The sequence below is a fragment of the Thalassophryne amazonica genome, chromosome 14 (genome assembly GCF_902500255.1).
Source record: "Thalassophryne amazonica chromosome 14, fThaAma1.1, whole genome shotgun sequence".
In the NCBI taxonomy this organism is placed as follows: domain Eukaryota; kingdom Metazoa; phylum Chordata; class Actinopteri; order Batrachoidiformes; family Batrachoididae; genus Thalassophryne; species Thalassophryne amazonica.
This window is the reverse complement of record NC_047116.1, coordinates 49,944,067-49,967,116: the sequence shown is the minus strand read 5'-3', so window position 1 is coordinate 49,967,116 and position 23,050 is coordinate 49,944,067. Positions and strand designations below refer to the sequence as shown.

Here is a 23,050-nt window from a genome sequence, read left to right as displayed (position 1 = left end):
TATGGCACACCTGTGAGGTGGGATGGATTATCTCAGCAAAGGAGAACTGCTCACTATCACAGATTTCGACTGATTTGTGAACAATATTTGAGGGAAATGGTGATATTGTGTATGTGGAAAAAGTTTTAGATCTGTGAGTTCATCTCATACAAAATGGGAGCAAAACCAAAAGTGTTGCGTTTATATTTTTGTTGAGTATACATATATATATGTATACAGCCCTAGTAAGGCTTGCCTGTTTGGCCTGTGTTTTATTTCTTTTCAGGTTATGTTTAGTCTATATGTTAATATTTGTGAAGTTGGTCTAAAATGAGTGAGCTATATCCCTTGAGGCTGAGGACTAATCCCCCAAGTACACTTTGTATTCATGCCATCATGCCATTTCTGTGCTGGGAACTCCTTGAATTAAAAAATAAACAAATGGAAATGAAAAGAAAAAGTTTATGTCTCTTGTCATGTCATTATAATATGTTACATTATAGTGAGCTCTAGCTCGATTGTCTTATTATGAAATGGTCTAGACTTTAAATATCTGTATCATAATTCTACCAGACTTTGATCCCTTGTGATTCTGGCTATGATTGATACTTGTATTGGGACTTGAGCCTTCACTGTGCCATTTACATATGATTGTTAGTGGCCTTCGGGGCTACAGTTACTATGCTGCAACACATTGCCCTACATTGGATGTATAATGACCTCCAGTAAACTACATTTTAGCATTTTAGAATGCTCAGCCTTACTTCCACAGTTATTTTGGTCAACGTAACTCAAAAGTAATTCAGAAGCCTGTAATGCATTACAATTCAGACACAGTAATATTGTAGTGCAATGAATTACTCTGATATAACAATAACTAGTGATCTATAATATATTACATTTTGGAAATAACTTGCCCAACACCCAAAGAGGATGGATCACCCCTCTGTCTGTCTTTGGGTCTGTTTGAGTCTGCATTTCAGGTGTGGTTTCATTGTTTTATGGTACGTTTTGGTTTGGGTCTTATTTTACATCTGAAGTTGTGCAAGCTTTCTGTGGATTTGTTTGAGTTGGGAATGAAACATTTGGACACGTGAAACACCTCTAGTTGTTCGTATGTAAAGGCAAAACCTTGAGGACCTTTCATAATGTAAAGTGATATGATCCTCTCTCGGTCTGATGCAGTATCAAGCAAAGCTACCAATTTGCATCTGATACCAATAATTTGCTGTTTGAAGAAAATGTGTTTCATGTAGGTATAGCAACAATGCCTGTGCTGCTTTAGGATAAAGGGCTGAAATTAACAAGTTGATTTTCAATTAAATTAATGTGACATTCTCAATTCTAAAAGGTCTATAAGGACAATAATGACATTGTCCTACAAATCATTTCGTTTATATCCCGTAATAATGATTTTCATTAACAAAGTTTAAAGTTTTGTATGATCATATGTAAATTACATAAATTAAGTTAAATTAACACAGACTCACTTCAAAATTATGTAATTTAAAACAAGTGTAGTCAAGCATTGAACAAGGGTTGTTAGTAATTCTGACAAAACTTAAAATATTTAGATCACCTGCAACATCCACCTTGAATTCTATCCAGTCATCTGAAGTCTCACAGCTGTACACTCCAGAGTGTCTGACTTCTGATGATTGAATAACCAGTGTTCTCAGTTTTTCATTTGTTTGGATGTCATATTCCTCATGTGGAAGTAACCGTAATCCATCCTTCCGCCAATAGACTTGGGCAGTTGACTCTGACACTTCACACTGCAGCTTGATTGGGCAGCCGGCTTCAACATATTTGTTCCTTGCAACATCTGGAAAAGCTGAAAACCTCACAGGGGTGGCTGTGGGTATTATAATGATAAGTATCTGATAAGTATCTAATCCTTATCAGATACTTATCATTAGCATGTAGTGTCTTGTACTTTAAATACATTGAGATTGGTTATTTTATAAATGAGAACATGTTTATCGTGTTTAAGTTAAGTGATCGAAGTAATTCATATGTATAGATAATTTAATTAAAATTTCTGACACTGAATTCTAAAATTATGTTTATGTCACACTGTGAAACACGTTAATTAAAAGTGATAATGCAAAATAAATCACCTTGGACCTCCACTGTGAATGTCACAACATCATCGGCGAGGCGACAGCTGTAGCTGCCAGAGTCAGAAATCTTGGCTGAATGAATCATCAACTTCCTGAAGTTACTGTCTCTTTTCATATCAAGGCCAGTTTTGCAAAAAAGCTCCAAGTCATCTTTACACCATGATACCTGGGCAATGGAGTCTGATGCTTCACACTGGAGAATAATTGGAGACCCAACTGCAATCACCTTTTTTCGTTCTGACACTGGCATAGGTAGGAGTTTTGGGGATTGGCCTGAAAAGAACATATAAGAGGAAGGAAAAGATTTTAGATGAGCGTTACAGTCACCAAAAAATGGCCCTGTTCAATCAGTCATGGAATAATATGAATCAAACTTTTATCTTTTATGTATGATAAGTTAACAAGATAAACATCAATCACCTTTGATGTCCACTTTAAATGTGACAGTATCATCTGCTGTGGAACATTCATAGGTGCCACTGTGTGCACATTCAGCAGAATGGATGACTAGTGTCCTTGTCAGACCATCTGACTGTATTTCTACATTGATTTGTGATCGGACTTCCATTCCATCCTTATACCAGTGCACATTTGCAGAAGGGTCATGAGTAAGATCACAACTGAGAACAATGGGGGAGCCTTCATCTGCAGATTTGTTCCTGTCAGTTTCTTGAAGCTCAGAGAACATCACAGGTCGGGCTGTAAGTTTCAGATATTGCAAAGATAATGCTGTAATTAAGTTCATAATCTTATTTTATTCAATCAAGTTTAAAGATCAAACCTGTCTTCAGATACAAACTATTTATTGAGAACTAAAGCATAATCAAAGCAGCAAAATAATGGCAATGTGACAAAGCCATACTGACAAAAAAAAAAAGAAGATAAAATTTAAGAATCATGATGCACAAATATACAACATTTACATTTAAGTCTGGCACACCAGTGTCAAAATGACAAATTTCAAACTATAAGTCAGAAATGTCAGAGATATAGCATGTATTTTGGCACACGTTGTGAAATTGCATGATTTTGTTATGTGTTATACTGATGTTAGAAGCATGATAAAAAATATGAATTACTGATTGTTGCTGGAATTTAAAATTATTGTTATCATACTGTCTCTTTTTGCAGTTCAGTTTATAACAAGTGTTTAATTTTGATTACAAAAATTGTGGCGGTTACGCCCATCCATCCATGTTGTTTTGCTTTCTGTATGGTTACGTTATGATCTGTTGTCTCGTTCCTCTGGTGTGTGTGTGTGTGTCTGTGTGTGTGTGTGTGTGTTCCCTTGTCTGTTGGGTACGTCTTCCCTGTACGTATGTGTGTGGATGTGTCTCCCCTCGTCTGTCGGGTACGCATTCCCCGTGTGTATGTGTGTGGGTGTGTCCTTGCTGGCCTATCGTATGTGTACAGTCCGTTCTGCCTGTGCGTATGTGTGTGAGTGTATACCATCCGTCTCCTGGCCTTGTATGTGTGTGTGTGGTTGTCGCGTGCGCTGTCTTTGTGTCCTGTGTGTCTTGTGATGTGTCAAGTCCCCTGCGTGTGTTGTCCATCTGTTTCTGCTGGTGTATTTAGTTCCCAGTTTGTGCCCTCATGGTTCTGCTGTGGGCTCCTGTGGTCCAGGTGGCCACACATCTGGTCAGCTAGTGAACTCCTGTGGGCTGGCCAGTCAACTTCCTGAATCAGATGTGAACTCCTGCGGGCCGTCGGGCTGTTCTCCTGGCATTGCTGGGAGCTCCTATCAGCTGGCCGGCCAATCTCCTGGTCGTATGACCAGTCAGAGATCTTGGACTTTGTTTCCTGCCGGCCGTTGGGCAATGAATTGCACCATGTTTTGTTGCATACCTGTCATTTTGGTTTTGCTGGGTTATTTTGAGGTGTTTCCCGCCTCCCAGCCTCTTCCTGCTTTCCTGGGTCAGGTTTTCTTTGGGTCTCTGGATTTTTTTTTTTTTTGGTGTCTGTTTTTGGATTAGTGCTTTTGGTGTCAGTTCCATTTCCTTTTGGTTTTTCCCCATTCTGTTTGTGTTGGGCTGACGGGTCAGCCATTGAGGGTGGGGTAATGTGGCGGCTATGTGCATCCCTTCCTGTTGTTTGGTTTTCTATATGGTTATATTATAATCTGTTGTCTTTTTCCTCTGGTGTATGTGTGTCTCCCCTTGTCTGATGGGTGTGCCTTCCCTGTGCGTATATGTGTGGGTATGCCTCCCCTTGCCTAATAATTTGGATCCAACAAGTCAAAGAAAGATGAGGCTTTAGAGGCATTAAATTGTTTTTGCTGTTCTTGTTGTTTTAAATGATGTTCTGCAGCTTATGCTAACTCACAATGACGACCTGAGCATTATTATTAGTATTATTATTATTATTTTGTTGTTATGTCTTTGCTGTGCAACGGTATAAAGTGATTGTGACTTTCAACGATGACTAAATTAAGAATAGGGATTATTCAAAAATAAGTTAAATGCAACTGAGATGCTGGAGGTTTGAGGTCTTCTTGGAGTTAGAGCATGCATTCTAATGAGGGTTTTGCTCATTTTGCCTTTTTTTTTTTTATCAAGGGTTATTATTCATGTTTTCAAGATAAGATACTGTTGATCCAAATTCAGCATCAGTAGCATGAGGGCAGGTGGTTGGTTTAGTTAAACACAAAACTGAGCGAGTAAACAAACAAGAATAGGGGAAGCTGGGGCACAGTGGATCAGACATATTGTTTTGTGGCAGCATAAACACATTATGCATAGGTTTAGGTCATTCTATGGTGGATTTAATACAGCAAGTTATTGTTTATAAGACTGTTATTCATGTCTCCCAAGTGTAATTTACAGGTGTTTAAAATTGATTTTAAAATTTTTGATTTGCTGTGAATCAACTTAGAATATAATGCAAAAACAGATTTATTTATTTATTTATATTATAAAGATTTCTTCAATATTATTAAATATATGCTGATGCATATACAAACTATAATCCAGCAAACCAGCTACATATATAATGTGTGAGTGTCTTATATAGTGATATAAGTCCTTTAGAAACTATTATAAAATCAACTGTCACAATTATTATTATTTCTATTATTATAGAAATAATTCATGGAAAAATAAATGTATAAGCTTCAACAAGTAATATTTGTCATCCACTTGATACTGGGGCTTAGTAAATCACTTTCTACACTGATTCACTGAGCCCCAATTCACTGTGCCCTGAGTGCATGTGACACACGAGTCATGTTATCAAATAGCTGATGTCTGGAGAAGACATAACACATGCTCATCAACTGGACAGAGTAGTCTTCTAACTAATAACAACTTTTTGGGCCACCTTTCCTCTGTAGACACTGACATCAACAAAATTTACTTTTGATAGGAAAAAACTGACTTCACTTGCCACTTAGTTTTACCCTTAATGTATCCAAAAACAAAACAGTAATTTATAAGGGGGATGTTTTTATGTATAAAAAATATGGCCTAACAACTACAAATATATATATGTAGTTTTGCAGATATAGCTACTGATTCACTGTGCCCCGTGATCCACTGTGCTCTGGTTTCCCCTAAATGACCTGATGCTACAGTTAGTGGCCAGGACAAAGCAGGTTAAGTACTGAAGAGTGAGTGTCACCTTTTACATCCACAGCAAACTGGATGTCGTCATCCTGCGACTCACATCGGTATATGCCCGTGTGAGCCGGCTCTGCTGATTGGACAAGTAGACTTCTTACACTCCCCTCTGAGAGGAGGTCTACTCCATTTTCAGGCAGGATCTTTGTTCCATCCTTGTACCAACTGACTTGCCCACCGGGACTTGACAGCTCACACTGAAGGGCAATGGGACTGCCTACTGTGACTGTTCTTATCTGGTCAGCTTCAGATACTGATGAAAACTTCACTGGCGGAGCTACAAGATTGAATATAAAATTACAACTGATTAATGAAATAGACAATGTCATTAACCAACCAAAGAAAAACACAGTTCTGAAATGTAAGCCTACATGTATAAGATCTTTCACAACCATAGTTTAAAGGTCTCAATTATACACCAAAAATTATTTTTAATGTAAAGAAAACATTTTTAAAAATGTCATAGCAAAATAAAGGCATATTCTTTTAGTTAAAAATATTATTTTCTTCATCGCTATAACTTTATTCTTAAGGATTTTAATAAAGGATTCACAATATAATATTGCCAGTATGCTCAAAATGCACCTTTTTTGGAAACAACTTAGGATTATTACAACAAAATCTATTGGAGTCACATGTCTCAGATTTGTTTCCTGTGTTGTATGGTAATAGCTGTAAGTGTTAAGGTCATAAATCACAATATCACAATCTTGCATTTAAATCTAACCGTGTTTCAAGTGACCAAAGTGAAATTGCACACTGAGTTGGTTTCTGCACATCCAAATGTCATGGATCGTTTTACGGCTCTTCCCAACCAGAAGCCAGCGTGATGCATGTTGTGTGGCCAGACACTGCTGCCCTTGGAGCCCTGCAGGTCTAAGAACTGAGAGTCATACATCATGCTGCAGCTTGTCTGGTATGGAGGCTGTGGTCTGCCTGAGGATTAGACCATCTGCTTCATTTGGCATTGTTTCTTAACATCAATAGAGTTACGATTACATTTCATGCTATCAGTCATTATGCTGGCAGTCTGCCTTGGCATGTAATGTAAACCTCAGGTCATGAATATTTTTGGTATTAAATGTTGAAGTAAAAGTGATTTTCTTTGTTTGTTTCTTTGATGAGAATGATTATAGAGTTTGGTGGTGGTGTTCTCTAACAACAGCGTATTAAATACTAGTAAATCAAATGTGTACTTGCACAGGGAAATTTATTTCCATTGTCACTCCAGGTTTGAAAGGTCAATGGACTCATATTAAGAACAGCTTCAAAGCATTTGTGGATTATCGCTAAAAATAAAAAGGTGACACAGTCCATCATAAATGTAGACTATAAAGTAAAATTTTGATTCTATCCAACTATTTATTGTGGTGAATTTATAAATGCATAAGATGTTAAGGTCCAATTGCTCTACAACTGGCACAAAGATAATTAGATTAGAGGACAGAGCCACATGTTGTGAAATTACTGTGTCTATTAGTATGTGTGTTCCTTGACACAGACCCATAGATTTTCCCCTGGTGGTGATAAGTGGTTAAAGAGCACTAGTTGTTGGATCCTCCTTTTCCATGTCACACATATTATAACTGTACCTTGTTTTTGGGGGGGTTTGGGAGAGTGTCAATAACATTTGTGTATCTAATTTGATCATATATACTTGGGAACATGTACCTCAGTGTTGAGGTCACTCACTCATCTTCAACCGCTTAGCTGGGATCGGGTAGTGGGGCAGTGTTGAGGTACTTTTTTAAAATTACACTTTAGACACTTTCTCCATGGTCTAGGCTAAGGTCAACTTTGACACAATACCCATAAAAGCAGTTTTTGGTCTTACCCCAGCTGCTAATTGCACCACACCCTGTAAAAACTACCTGCAATGGTGAGTTTCAAATTACAAGATGCTTCATATTAATTCCCATCTGGGGTGGTTTACAGTGTAGTAGTCTATAAACACAGAATTAAAAGTCAACAATCTTTTATCTAGTTTTAAATACCAAATCATTCTGTATTGATCAAACAGAAATATGAAAACATCTGAGTCAACAATTTTGTCAAGTTGTCTGTATTGACCTTAAGCTTGTCAGTTTGAGGTGGGTTTGTGTTTGATCTCTGTCAGACTGGAAAATCACAAAGCGTCCTTGGACATGTTCCTTAAAGTGTAGGTGACACCTAAAAATATACATAAATAATCACTAAAAATAATGAGATGTCAATATTTAAAAACATCCTGAACAGTAAAAGTCGATGATAAGTGCACAGGTGAAGGATAAACAACAGCTGTCTGAAGCCTGCTAAACTTTTTTTTTTTGCCAGATCTTTGGTTGTAATCAACTGATTTAAAAACAAAACAAAACATTGTTTTAATATCTGTGACATCAGAAAAAACTGATGAGGAAGTGTGGCTTTTTTATTTATGATTTTTTTCCTGAGAAACAGGTACATATGTTTCAATGTGAAAAATGTCATGAGGGACAGAAAATATCAGCTTTTTAAAAAAATAAATATTGTTTCCTTCTTGAACACAGTTAGTGTACTGTACATTAGTAGCGTAGCATGTTATTATTAAATATTAAAATCACTCACACAAGGAGTAAATAATATAGTCTTATCTGTTCATTTCAGTGAGATCATCTTTAGTCTGATGAAAACATCTGAAAGTAATTTAATTCATTTGTCCTGGCTGAAGAAAAGTTCATGATGGCTCGAGTCTCTGCTGTACCGATCCGGGAGTGGCATGGTAAACTACAGGGCTAATTCGTTAATTTCGTCTGATGGATTGAGTCTCTGCTGTGAACGGATCCTTTTGTTCCACAGCGGGCCGCTTTGCGCTACAAGTTAATAGACTCCCAGTCCCTCATCTGCTCATAACCTCTCAGTCTGCACATGACAAAATTATCCCATGAGCCACAAAACAATAAAATAATGTGTAAATGCTGGTTTGCCTCCGTGTCAAGTGGAGAAGCTGCAGACACTGTACGTGCGCGCTCATCAATATGTGTTCCACCTGCCAATCAAAAGCATTCTGCCGGCGAGAATTAACGGTTCTGAACTGAAAACACTGTGCAGCACCAACCTGAACCACTCAATGGAAACAGGGCTGTTAGTAGCCTGTAAAAGTCCATAAATGAATCCATAAATTAATGGGACTATAGATAATGGATCCAGCACTGATCTCACTTCCTCCTTCTTCTCCAATGACAGGACTCACCAGGAAAAGTGTAGGTGACATGGTATGTAATTTTTTTTTAAGTATTTATGACTAAAATTAAACAACAGGTTGAAATTTATCCTTTCCTGGCGCGTAGTTACTGAAGAGATAAATATTTGGATTTTGAATTGCACAGCATTGGAGAAGAAGAAGGCGGAAGTGACATCAGCACGAGAACTATCATCTTAATCGTCCCATTCATTTATGCATTCATTTAGGGATTTTTACAGGCTACTGACAGCCCCATTTCCACCGAGTGGTTTGGGTCCGTGCTGCATTATTTTATTTTTATTTTATTGTTGTGATAATTCATCATGTGCAGAGTGAGACGTTATGAGCAGATGAGGGGCTGCGAGTCTTTCAACTTGTGGCGTAAAGTGGCCCGCTGTGGAAGAAGGGGAGGCTCTGTTCACAGCAGAGACTCAAACCATCAGCTGCACACGCAATCAACGGATTACACCTGTAGCTGACCGTGCTGTTCCGGATCGCTTCAGCAGAGACTCGACCCATCAGTCGCAATTAACAGATTACAGCCGGCGCTGTAACATGGCACCAAGCTGTTGTGTGACAAATGGACTTTTCTTCAGCCAGGACAATTAAATTATTTTCAGATGTCGTTTAGCAAAGGTGGATAAGTTTTCATCAGACTGAAAAATGATCTTACTGAAACGGACATGTAAGAGTATATTATTTACTCCTTGTGTGGATGGTTTTAATATTTAATAATAATGTATTACGCTACTAACGCACAGTACACTAACTGTATTCAAGAAGGAAAAAATATTTATTTTAAAAATAGCTGATTCTGTCAGTTCCTCGTGACATTTTTCAGATTTGAAATGTATGTACCTGTTTCTAAGAAAAAACATAAAAAAATCCTCATCACTTTTTTTCTGATGTCACAGATAGTAAAACAAACTAATTATTTTTTTTTTATCAGTTGATTACAACCAAAGAGCTGGCAAAACAAACAAACAAACAAACAAACAAACAAACAAACAAACCAAAAACAGTTTCATCCTTCACTCGTGCACTTATCAACTTTTATTGTTCAGGATTTTTTCAAATATCAACATTTAATATTTTTTAGTGATTATTTGTGCACATTTTTTTTTGTGTCACCTTCACTTTAATCGCCAAATTTCCCCCAGTGTGCAGTTGAGTGCCTTACATAGCAGCACCCTGACATCAGTGTATGAGTGTGTGAATGTGAGGCATCATTGTAAAGGGCTTTGCGCATCCACTTCAAATGGAAAAGTGCAATAGAAATGCAGTCCATTTACAAACTGAGCTTCATGTAGTTCAACAAATACTGAGTGATTGGACTTGTGTTGTCTGTTCTGTTTCATATCACCATAATCACCAAATGGTATTTGTGACGTGACAATTTTTTTTTAATAAACAGAAGAAAACAGTTTTTGTCACCTTGAACATCCACATGAAACTGCACTGCATCATCTGTTGTCTTACAGCTGTAAATCCCTGAATGAGACAGCATCGCAGACTGGATCTCCAGAGTTCTTATGGAACCTTCTGACTCCATGCGTTGCCCAGCTGCTTCACAAACTATTACTCTGTCCTTGTACCATGTAACCTGAGCATTTGGATCTGATATCTCACATTGCAGCACTATGGGCTCACCGACTTTAACACACTTTCTCTTCTCAGTGCCATGAAGGGTTGTAATTCTTACAGATGGAGCTGGAAATATTTGAGATCAAGAGAAAATTCCATCACTGTCACTTACAACATCACAAATAATGTGTTAAAATACAAGAGCAAAATTGAGATTAGTCATGCCAGTAGCTCTCAAAAGTTAAAATAAGTCCTTAAAATACAACTTTTATATATTAGTGTTTTAAAAAGCAGTATTTTTGGTTAGATTACATTTAAGATACTTAGGCATTCAGTTTAGGATTTGTATCTGTTTACTGTTTTTTAACATCAAAGATCACCCAAGCTCAAAGTTTCACAATTTAAGTAGCTCTATTTTGAAAAAAAGCAAGAAATTAAAGAGATTGTCAAGTTTAATCAGTATCTGGATTTACACAATGACAATGTGCCTGCTCATTTTCTTTCTTGATAATGCTAACCATTCAAATCACCTTCAACAGCCACCTTATTTGCAATGACACTGTCACCCCAGTGGCTGTCACAAGTTCTTGAATAATAGATGTCTTCGGACTGAACAGCAGGCGTCTGCTTGGAAAAGTAAGACTCTGAAGATGGGGCAGATGATCTCTGCCCAGATGTTACTTTTCTGCCTTGTTGGTCATCTTGAGCTTCCTTGGTGTTATTAAAGTCTGCCTGGGCTGTTGTTTCTGGCATGGACTGATACAGTACCTCTGATTGGTTTGGTACCATTTGTCCAGCATGGGGGATGTTGTCAGATTTGACATCTGCAGATTGTGGGGCATTGTATTTGTCTTCAGGCTGGACACTTGTGGTTGATTGAAGGTTATAAAACTCCTTTGGTTGAAGGCAAACTGTATCAAAAGTTGGAACAAAACATTCTGACTGGACAGCTGCACCCAGCTGAAGGTTATAAACTTCCTTTGGTTGAAGTCTAAGTGTAGCAAGGGGGTAAACAGAACTCTCAGACTGTACAGTTGACATTGTCGTAGCATTGTTTATCTTCTCTAACTGGACAGTTGCAGTCCTTAAGGAGTTACATGGGTTATCTGTATGGGGCATTTTACTTTGTAAACAGGGACTATGCTTTTCTAAAAGTGCTGTTGGCATCAGTTTAGCACTGCAGAAGTTATCTGACCGGACTGTTGTACTTGGTAAGGAGGTACTGAGCTCAGCGGAAGTCTGTAAGTGGTTAGTAAGTTCTTCAGTAAGCTCCTTTGACTGAGCAAATGACATTTGCACAGGATTACTTATCTTAGACATAAAAGTTGCTGTTTGTATGGAACTAGGCATCTCTTCTGACTGGACCATTTGAGTCTTGAAGGACTTTGCTGATTCTTTGGATCCAGTGGTTGTTGTTTTTAGAACATCACAAAACTCTGCAGACTGTGCAGTTGTCTGTAGGGAATCATGAAGCTGCACAGATTGGGCTTCAGCATGCTGCGTAGTGCAAAATGATTCTTCATTAAGAGATTCCATGCAGGATTGAGAATAATGGGATTTTTCCAATTGTGTTATTGTTGGTTTTACAGAGGTAAAGCACAGTGGAGATTGTGCCATTATTGGTTGAATGCCAGAGTACTCTTCTGGTTGTACAGTTGTAATCTGTTCAGTCATGTGTTCATCCAATGGCCAATGGGTTAGCAAATGCCTGGAATGTTCCACACAAATGTGAACATCATCTCGTTTGTCACTGAAGATGTCGGATGACTTCTTTGGGGACACGCAGACAACAGGATAAGCCTCTTCGGTAGCCCTGTCCTTCTCTTGGTCAGAAGAGAGCCATGGTGGTGTAGCTATAAGTGTTGTGATGTACACAGAGAAAGGTTTTCAGTGGATGTTGGCCTCAATAGATCTTCTCACAACAGAATTTTACATCATTGTGTGTTAGAATGGAGTTATGAGATCATCCATTGCAAAGACAAACACTTAAGAAGGTCGACCAGGTTTGGTCTGAGATTGAGGTGCTACGCTTCCCCTTAAGTATCCTCCTAATACCGTAACACCATCAATGTGCACACTAGCACCTTATTCATTAAAAGTAATCTAAAAAGGTCTTCTTCTTTTAAGAGTTCATTGTCATTGCAACGGGACGAGGATTGGGGCAGCAATATGAATGAGAGTTGTTGGTGAACAATACGATATAAGATGAACTTTAAGAACTGAAAGCTGCTTGTTATGAGCACATAAAGATGGACATTAAAATGAAGAGTGAAGTGACACATAGAACATATAGGTTAGTGAGGAGCAAGAATTCATAAGACATCCATATATCTACCTGAAGAAGTGCCAAAATCAAAAACAAAAACTGCAGAAAACAACATGAGATTGTGGATGACAATATGACTTGAAGCATTTTCCAAAAGGAAAAATCAAAACAGATTTTTAAAGGTGCTACATTGGATTGAACTAACAACACACCACTAATGTTAGTGGCATTGATGTGTTGGGTTAACATGGATGATGCTGATGTTGAAATATATCAAATCACCTTTGACATCCACAGTGTATTGGGCAGATGCATCAGCTATCTCACCAATCTCATCATCAGAGTGACACTTTTCTGCTGTTTGAACAAAGCCATAGAGAAAAAAAAACAAAAACAAAAAAAAAAAACCCAATGAGCTGGGTGATAGCTTCGGATATGCAGCTAAATACTTCAGTTTCAATTGTGAAAGTACTATGTGGAACCACCTTTCACGTCCACATTTAACTGGACATCAGCAAAGGTTTCACAGCCAAATCTCCCATTGACAGACAACCCATTTGACTGGAGGGGCAGCGAATCACTGCTGCTTTGTAGTAATTCGCTGGCTGGTTGCTTTTTTGGGTAGATCTGGGTTCCATCTTTGTACCAACAGGCTTTGGCAATGGGATCTGAAATCTCAAACTGCTGAACAATAGGGCTGTGGGCTTCATCCGAATTGGTCTTCTCTACTTCAGGACCAAGCAAGCATGTCGTAGAAGGAACTAGGAATAATCATTGAGCAATAATTTTAGCGTGCATTATCCTACATCCTGTCAAATGACTATGAAGAAAGACATACTGACAAATTTGTCATACAGTAGTTTTCAGAATAATAGTAGTGCTATGTGACTAAAAAGATTAATCCAGGTTTTGAGTATATTTCTTATTGTTACATGGGAAACAAGGTACCAGTAGATTCAGTAGATTCTCACAAATCCAGCAAGACCAAGCATTCATGATATGCACACTCTTAAGGCTATGAAATTGGGCTATTAGTAAAAAAAGTAGAAAAGGGGGTGTTCACAATAATAGTAGCATCTGCTGTTGACGTTACAAACTCAAAACTATTATGTTCAAACTGCTTTTTTAGCAATCCTGTGAATCACTAAACTAGTATTTAGTTGTATAACCACAGTTTTTCATGATTTCTTCGCATCTGCAAGGCATTAATTTTGTTGGTGTGGAACCAAGATTTTGCTCGTTTAGTAGTGTGCTTGGGGTCATTGTCTTGTTGAAAGACCCACTTCAAGGGTATGCCCTCTTTAGCATAAGGCAACATGACCTCTTCAAGTATTTTGACATATCCAAACTGATCAATGATACCTGGTATGTGATATATAGGCCCAACACCATAGTAGGAGAAACATGCCCATATCATGATGCTTGCACCACCATGCTTCACTGTCTTCACTGTGAACTGTGGCTTGAATTCAGAGTTTGGGGGTCGTCTCACAAACAGTCTGTGGCCCTTGGACCCAAAACGAACAGTTTTACTCTCATCAGTCCACAAAATATTCCTCCATTTCTCTTTAGGCCAGTTGATGTGTTTTTTTTGGCAAATTGTAACCTCTTCTGCACATGTCTTTTATTTAACAGAGGGACTTTGCGGGGGATTCTTGCAAATAAATTAGCTTCACACAGGCATCTTCTAACTGTCACAGCACTTACAGGTAACTCCAGACTGTCTTTGATCATCCTGGAGCTGATCAATGGGTGAGCCTTTGGCATTCTGATTATTCTTCTATCCATTTTGATGGTTGTTTTCTGTTTTCTTCCATATACTCAAAACCTGGATTAATCTTTTTAGTCACATAGCACTACTATTATTCTGAACAATACTGTAGATGTTTGCTCTGTATGTGTACTTACAACAAATAAGAAGACAGACTAAACACTACACAAGGTTAGTCATAACTCAAAGAAAAACAACACAACAAGGAAACTAACTTCACCTTGAGTTTTTTCAATTAACTGGGCAACATCATCTGCTGTTGCACAATAGTATGCTCCAGAGTTTGAGGGATGACTTGGTTCAATAACAAGGGCCTTCTTGATACATGCCATTTGAAAATCAGATGTGGTTTTACAATCATGTTCTTCGTTCATCTGGTGTGAAGCCTGGACAGCAGGGTCTGAGATTTCACACTGAGGTTCCGTGGTGCAGGTCGTGTCAAATAACTGGGTCTCCACAACCTCCGGTGAGGATGATGATGGCAACGTTGCAGCTAAAGACGAGTATTCATATTACAATTGTGGATTTCACAGTTAACATGTACACTCTGATTAAGAAAGGGGATACAGGCTGACGATCTCCAAATGGGGTACTAATCTGTAATGTCTCAGATCAATTTCAAGATGGAAAACTGAAATATTACAGATGTAGTTCCAAAGTTGGCATTACAGAAAACCATTTATTAATTTTACCATTATTGAAGGAACAGACACATCTTCACACAAAACATAACTAAGACACACACACAGATGGTTATGCATATTAAACATATGAGTGACATCTGGTCTCCAGAAGAGCTTGAGGAATTACTCAAAATTCAACAAATTAGTAAAAAATAGAAATAAAAATCACCTTTGATATCCACAGTGAAATGCATAGTCCCATCAGAAGTTTCACAGCTGTATAACCCTGAATGAAAGAGCTCAGCCGATGGGATAAGGAGTCTCCGCAATGTGTCATTACTCTGAATATTCCACCCATTCTCTGGGATGATCTTTACGCCATCTTTATACCAGCAGACAGATGAATTGGAGTCTGTAACCTCACACTCCAGCTGCAAAGGTTTGCCCACATCAAGTGACTTGGTTGTCTCTGCATCAAAGATTGTGAAGCGTGCCACTTGTATAGCTAGCATTGGGGGGGAAGGAATCAAGGATAGCCAAATAAAATCAAGTCTGCGGAAAATGGATGTGTTATAAAAGTGACTGCTGAGTAGAAGACCAAAATGCTTTGGAGACTTTCATTTCAAGAAGAGCCATGGCAGTCAAACAAATAAATAAATACAAAACAAGTGACCATAGTAACATCCAAAAAGTGTTAACAAGGGCGTAAACGAGCATGAAGCACTCCAGCAAACTGCATACGGTGTAAGCAGGGGGTTATTAGTAGCTTCTCAAAAGAAGAGGCAGGGTTACAATGTTCACACAAAACAAAGAAAGTGTAAAGTCACCTTTAATCTCCACTTGAAACTCTACTGAATCATCCTTTGTGGTGCATCTGTACACACCAGAGTGGGACAGCTCCGCAGACTGAACAACTAAAGTTCTTGTCTTGCCGTTGGACTGGATTTCTATTTCCATGTTCGAAAAGAGCTGCGTATCATCCTTGTACCAGCAAACGTGGGCCTCGGGATCAGACACCTCACAGTGGAGTACAATAGGACAGCCTGCTTCAATGGACCTGTTTCTCATTTCCTCAGGAATTGTCGAGAAGGTCACACGTGGAGCTACAGATACGTTTAGACCTCATATCAATCTTGCAAGCAAATAAGTTGAGTCATAATCATACTGCATTTACTTGATGCTTAACTGATGTAAGACTAGCGGCAGTTCTATATTTCTAACAAAGCAGAAGTATACTTAAGAACAAGAACAAGAAGAAGAAGATGGAGAAGAAGTGTCATCAAACTTTGCTGCTTTGCTGAGCAGGAACCAGTTAATGTTTTACATTCATTAAGGTAAAACTTTAAATCACCTTTGACGTCCACGCTGAAGGTGACGGTGTCGCCTTTTGTCTTGCAACAGTACAACCCAGCATGGAAGAATTCTGCCAAAGAGACAATCAGTTTTCTCCTCAAGCCTTCTGATAGAATATCTAGTCCAGTGTGGGGATGGAGCTTTGAGCCGTCTTTGTACCAGTACACCTGGGCAGACGGATCTGAGAGCTCGCATTGTAAAATAATGGGACAGCCTGTCTGGATGATCTTGTTCCTCTCAGCATCTGGAATTGCTGAAAACCTCACGGGCGGAGCTATGGATATTAGGATATCATATCGATTTGTCAAGTTGGCATTAGCTTTTCACATGTTTTACAATGTGGACTTGTGTAGTTGCATCTTTTTTTTTTTTTTTACATAAAAAGCTCAGAACATGTAAAGTTCACCATTTTCAATAAACATGCTTGCACTCACCTTCTACTTCCACATTGAATCTGATGATGTCGTCTATGGCATCACAGCAATATACACCAGAATGGGAGAACTCTGCTGATTGGATGACAATTCTCCTCATGGTTCCCTCAGATTGGATGTGGAGACCTTCCACTGTTTGCAGTTCAACTCCATTTTTGTACCAATGCACTGGAGCTGCAGGGTCTGACAGCTCACAGTAGAGCACAATGGGGTTCCCAGTCTCTACAAATTTGTTTCGATCCATTTCTGACAATGCTGAAAACTTGACCAGAGGAGCTGCAAATTTTAGAAAATATTATTTATGATGAAGAGTAAACATGAAAAATATTTGTGTTTAAATACAGGAACAGATATACAAGTGTGACATTTCATGTCCCGCTTTTGTTTCATTCATCTCTCTGTGTTTGTGCGTGTGTGTGTGTGTGTACACACGAAATAACACATTGCATCTGTAAAGTGCAAACCCTGCCTGAATTCCAGGTGCACTGCATAGAAGATACATTTTACCAAAATAACCAAAATAATGTCAAAGATTTGGAGATAAATTTTACATGCTTCATGTGTTGTTAATATTTGCCACTGTACTGTTCCAGTGACAAATATACCGGAAAAAAATTAACATACTTTGATTTTTCACCAGTGCAATTTATATACCAAAAATCACACAGTCATTATTCATAATAATAGGTATTTAGGTTTTCCAAGGAATCAACACAATAATGTACACAATACCAAATTAAAGCGCTGATTTAAAAAAAAAAAAAAAAAAAAAATCAAATGGACTCTTTTTGGACACTTATTGTAATGTTTCTAACCCTGTAAGTCAGCAATCTGTGTACATCTGATGTTTGCTGTTGTTCAAACTGCATCAAATGACATCTGATGTGATGTCCCTCACGTGTTTATTTGTTCATCTTGACTTTGTTGGAATATAAAAATCTATATTGGGCATAAACATTAAGCATGGTCAGAGACCCACTTGTCCTGTTGTTGTCCTGACTCATCCCATGTTGGCGTGTTTGGCAACGAGGTGCAGCCGAGCCGGCCGAGTGCCAATGGCGAGAAAAGACCAGTTTGAGTTGGATTTGCCCTCCATGTACAGTAGTGTTCAGAATACTAGTAGTGCTATGTGACTAAAAAGATAATCCAGGTTTTGAGTATATTTCTTATTGTTACATGGGAAACAAGGTACCAGTAGATTCAGTAGATTCTCACAAATCCAACAAGACCAAGCATTCATGATATGCACACTCTTAAGGCTATGAAATTGGGCTATTAGTAAAAAAATTAGAAAAGGGGGTGTTCACAATAATAGTAGCATCTGCTGTTGATGCTACAAACTCAAAACTATCAGTGGTCGTCTCACAAACTGTCTGTGGCCCTTGGACCCAAAAAGAACAATTTTACTCTCATCAGTCCACAAAATATTCCTCCATTTCTCTTTAGGCCAGTTGATGTGTTCTTTGGCAAATTGTAACCTCTTCTGCACGTCTTTTATTTAACAGAGGGACTTTGCGGGGAATTCTTGCAAATAAATTAGCTTCACACAGGCGTCTTCTAACTGTCACAGCACTTACAGGTAACTCCAGACTGTCTTTGATCATCCTGGAGCTGATCAATGGGTGAGCCTTTGCCATTCTGGTTATTCTTCTATCCATTTTGATGGTTGTTTTCCATTTTCTTCCACGCGTCTGTTTTTTTTTTTTTGTCCATTTTAAAGCATTGGAGATCGTTGTAGATGAACAGCCTATAATGTTTTGCACCTGCGTATAAGGTTTCCCCTCTCCAATCAACTTTTTAATCAAACTACGCTGTTCTTCTGAACAATGTCTTGAACGTCCCATTTTTCTCAGGCTTTCAAAGAGAAAAGCATGTTCAACAGGTGCTGGCTTCATCCTTAAATAGGGGACACCTGATTCACACCTGTTTGTTCCACAAAATTGACAAACTCACTGACTGAATGCCACACTACTATTATTGTGAACACCCCCTTTTCTACTTTTTTATTAATAGTGCAATTTCATAGCCTTAAGAGTGTGCATATCATGAATGCTTGGTCTTGTTGGATTTGTGAGAATCTACTGAATCTATTGGTACCTTGTTTCCCATGTACCGTAACAATAAGAAATATACTCAAAACCTGGATTAATCTTCTTAGTTACATAGGACTGCTATTGCTCTGAACACTACTGTATGTATGTTTAATTCATACAGCCATTTTTTTAAAATAATAAACTACTTAACTACGGTATTTAGTGTATGAAGCTGCTGGGTTTTAGGCAAAAATACTTTATTCTTAAATATTACAAATAGTAAGTCAATAATAATAATAATAATAATAATAATAATAATAATAATATTTTATTATTATTATTACATAATATTTTATTTTTCCAAAGCATCTTCTTCTTCTTCTTCTTACTATTATTATTATTATTATTGTTATTATTATTATTATTATTATTATGTGCAAAAAATGTCTTTAAAATGGTTACAAAAGTGGATTTTATCACCAGTGCATAACAGGATACTTCCCCAACCAAGGCGAGTCCCCATTTACAGCTGGATGGACTGACACAGTGCAGATGAAGTATCTTGTTCAAGGACATAAACATTTGTGTACCTTGAATCAAACCTACGCACATGCTTGTTGCCAAACTGCGATCCTGCCTAACCACCTGTTCTGTCATAAAGAAAGCAAAGTTCTAAAAGTTAAAATTTTCTTATAATCATGTTACATGAAAATAAAAAGGCCTGAATTTTAACTTTAACTTAATTTTAGCATTTTTTTTTTGTAAATATACAGGTCGGAAAAGTGGTCATGAGCACTTTCGAGCTGGATGTGAAATTTGTCTAAGTGCTCCCATGAGTGTGGTGTTGCAAAACAGCAACACACGTTGCGTACCAGAATGTCGGCTCCTCCCACAACACACGTGCCGTGCATGTGAATCGCATGTGTGTTGTGGTCCCCCTCCCCCCATCCGGAACACATGTGGCAGATGTGTTGCGGATGGGGGGGGATAAATAAATAGCAGTAAAAATAACAAAAAGAAATGATCACATAAGACAGACACAGAGTGACACGTTGGTGTGTGCACTAAACTGATAGGGGGCTTGGCCGCCAACAGTCGCAGCTGTTGAGATCACTGGTTCTGGACCTCACGGCTGGGGAAGACGTATCGTGTTTGGACGGACATGAATTACACTGTGTCTCTGCTTGCTGTCCTCAAATGGACATGCATAAAAACATATATCGCTGTTGGTGAAACAGACTGTCAGATCATAACATGCAGCAAGTGATCTGACTGTCACGTCACCCACGTGAGCTCTGTTCCACATGATGCGGTGTCTGTCCTTGTGGTGCAGTGTCCACAGGACACGCGTGTCGGGCTGGAGACACACGCAGAGCCGGCTAGACACCAGGCCAGTAGATGTGGACATGATAAGAGTGCACTGCATCATTCATGTAATTTCATGACTGTACGTCTGTGACCATGGGTCATCTACAGAGGAACAGATGGTTCATACTTGTATTGTTCGCTCGATAAGAGGGATTCAATAAAAAGTGGTGTTGTTTTTATGGTGTGTGGTTTTATTTTTTTTAATGTACCTATCTCCTTGTTGATTTCAGGCATTTTTCTGCACCTTTTATAGGACAGCAATGCTAGTGCAGTGGTAAAGTTGCTGGCTGGCAATCAGAGCTTTTGTAAATTGCATGTTTGAATCCAGTGGGTGGCATGTATTTTTTATTTTTTCACAGCAGCTGTGTGATGTGGTTACACATGCTCCAGCTGCTTGCACTGTGTTCCTGCAGCAGGATTGTTCACGCCTGCCCGACCACGTGTCCCTCCCGACATTGGTTCGATGTTTTTGTGGTTCGCTCATATGAGCTGTTTCGCCATGATTCACCCTGATTTATACTATGTGTGAAGGAGCCCTAAAGGATGTTTTCACTTTTATGATCATTACTGACATTATTAGTCATTTTGCAGCTTTGTACTGAGCTGCTTGGTTATTCTTAAATGCATATAGACTTTACAAACTTCCCATTGATAAAAGACGACTTATCTAAAGTAACAAATTCATACATACAGGTAATTCTGGTGAGTTGTACACACCTTGAATGTACAGTGCTGCAGAATCCCGGATTCCATATGCAATGAATGTTATTTCAGCTCCATTGTCCGTGTCACGCACTCCCCGAATGCGAAGAGACTGATGTGTTCGAGTACGACGCATGGAATACCGTTCATCCTCCTGAAGCTGAGTACCATTTAGGAACCATGTACCAATAACTGAAGAAGACAGCTCAATAGAGAATAGGGCATCTTGCCCCTCTGGCACTAAGGCATCCTGTAGGGGGGCTTGTATTCGAGCCACTGGAACTGGATGGGAAAATATACATATCCTTAGTTTAAAATAAAAACAAACAAACAAAAACACTATTTTGCATTATTGGGTGGAACCTACCTAAATGAACAGTTTTAGGAAACTCCACATTATTGCTCTTGCCATACTTATTTACACTGCAAATGCGAAATCGATAATCAGCTTCACATGGAACGCTGTCACCAAGGATCTCCACAGAGGTTGCGGAGTCAGTAGTCAGGCACTGGAGCCACTCCTGCGAACCGGTGCCCACTTCCTGCCGTTCAAGAACATATCCAGATGGAGGGTTCCTTCGTGAGTCCTGAGCCGGAACCCACGAGAGAAGAGCAGCATTAGCGCGCTCTGTGTTCATCTGCACTCCCACTGGACAACTTGGAGGACAATGCTTGGCCGCTGAAATAAGAAACACATCATGCATCAACGTGTAGACATATGTCCAACTTTAAGAGAAACTCGCAATCGTATATCAACACACAAATTGGATTAATATTAATCATTGTAATTACACCAGTTATTGCATTTGGAATGCCACAATACAAGTATAGTAACAATGGATGCTACCTTTCACTCTTAGCTGAGAGGAGGTCTTGGATCTCCCCACAAGGAAAGTCACAAGGCCAGAGTCTTGGGGCATTGTATTGACGAAAACCAGTATGTGAGTTCGACCAAAAGACTTTATAATGGTTTGATGTGTTTCTCGTAGCTCTACACCGTCTATATACCAGTGTATATCCATCTCTTCTTTTTCCACTTCAACACAAAAAGCAGCATTTTCTCCTTCTAAGACATCAACTTTTCTTGGAAGTTTACGCACAATTGTGCCTGAAAGAGAATATTTAAACACATTAATCTACACACACATATGGAGACCCACACATACACAAAACTTAAACAGCATGACAGAGTTTTAAAGTCCAATTTAACTCTCAGGGGTTGAGTTGGGAAAATACAGCTGCACCCTTTTTGAATATTATATGGGGAAAAAAAAAACAAAACTGAAACTGAGTGGCCCTATTGGAAGGAGACTCAAGAGGAAAGCCACTGTGGCTGTTTTTGGGAAGATTGTACAGAACACAACTTTTGTCTGTTGCATCACCACACGACTTTATGGTAGTCTGGAAAAGAAAAAGAATTTTCTTCAAAAGAAGATCTGAATTTTCAGCAGCTGTTTGCCAGAAAAAAAAACAAAAAACAAAACAAACTAGAAGCACTCAGAGAGTGCAAACCTCCGCCAAGGCCATGGGGTCACTGACGCCATAACATCTACACGCCATGGAATCATTGAACCTAAACAAGTCTAACAATGATGTTTGCTCAGTAGTAAAAAAAAGTTTCATCTGCTGTGACTGGACAGCATGTATCCTTAGCGTTTGGCATCACAGTTTATTGGAACTTGCACCTTTTCCAGAAGCTACTGTCATCTGAGCACTGATATTGATATTGCATGTGCTTATAGACAAAAACAAATAAAAGACAAAATTCAATTTATTATTCAACTAAACTGCAAATATATTAATTTTTTAACATTTATGAAACACTTCTCTAAACAAGGCCATAGGGTCACTGACACTAAAGAGATTCCCTCCTTGGCACAGTGATCTATTTCTTTTTGTCTCTTTCTCTAAAATTGTATATAATAATCATTAGATTATTAGTATATAAACAAAAATAAGTTTAAGAAATATTACAATTTGAAAACAAATGCACCCGAACGT

The 23,050-nt window shown here is 38.5% G+C and overlaps 1 protein-coding gene across 1 annotated transcript in view; it reads right to left on the bottom strand.

Annotated features, from left to right (window-relative positions):
- Positions 1-23,050, bottom strand: part of obsl1b (obscurin like cytoskeletal adaptor 1b) — a 127,150-nt gene that overhangs the window by 82,648 nt on the left and 21,452 nt on the right. The window contains exons 4-7 of the mRNA XM_034186650.1: positions 21,897-22,157; positions 21,417-21,728; positions 21,065-21,331; positions 16,947-17,222 (exon numbers count right to left, since the gene is read on the bottom strand). Coding sequence (XP_034042541.1) covers positions 16,947-17,222; positions 21,065-21,331; positions 21,417-21,728; positions 21,897-22,157 — 1,116 coding nt within the window. The remainder of the gene's footprint in view (positions 1-16,946; positions 17,223-21,064; positions 21,332-21,416; positions 21,729-21,896; positions 22,158-23,050) is intronic.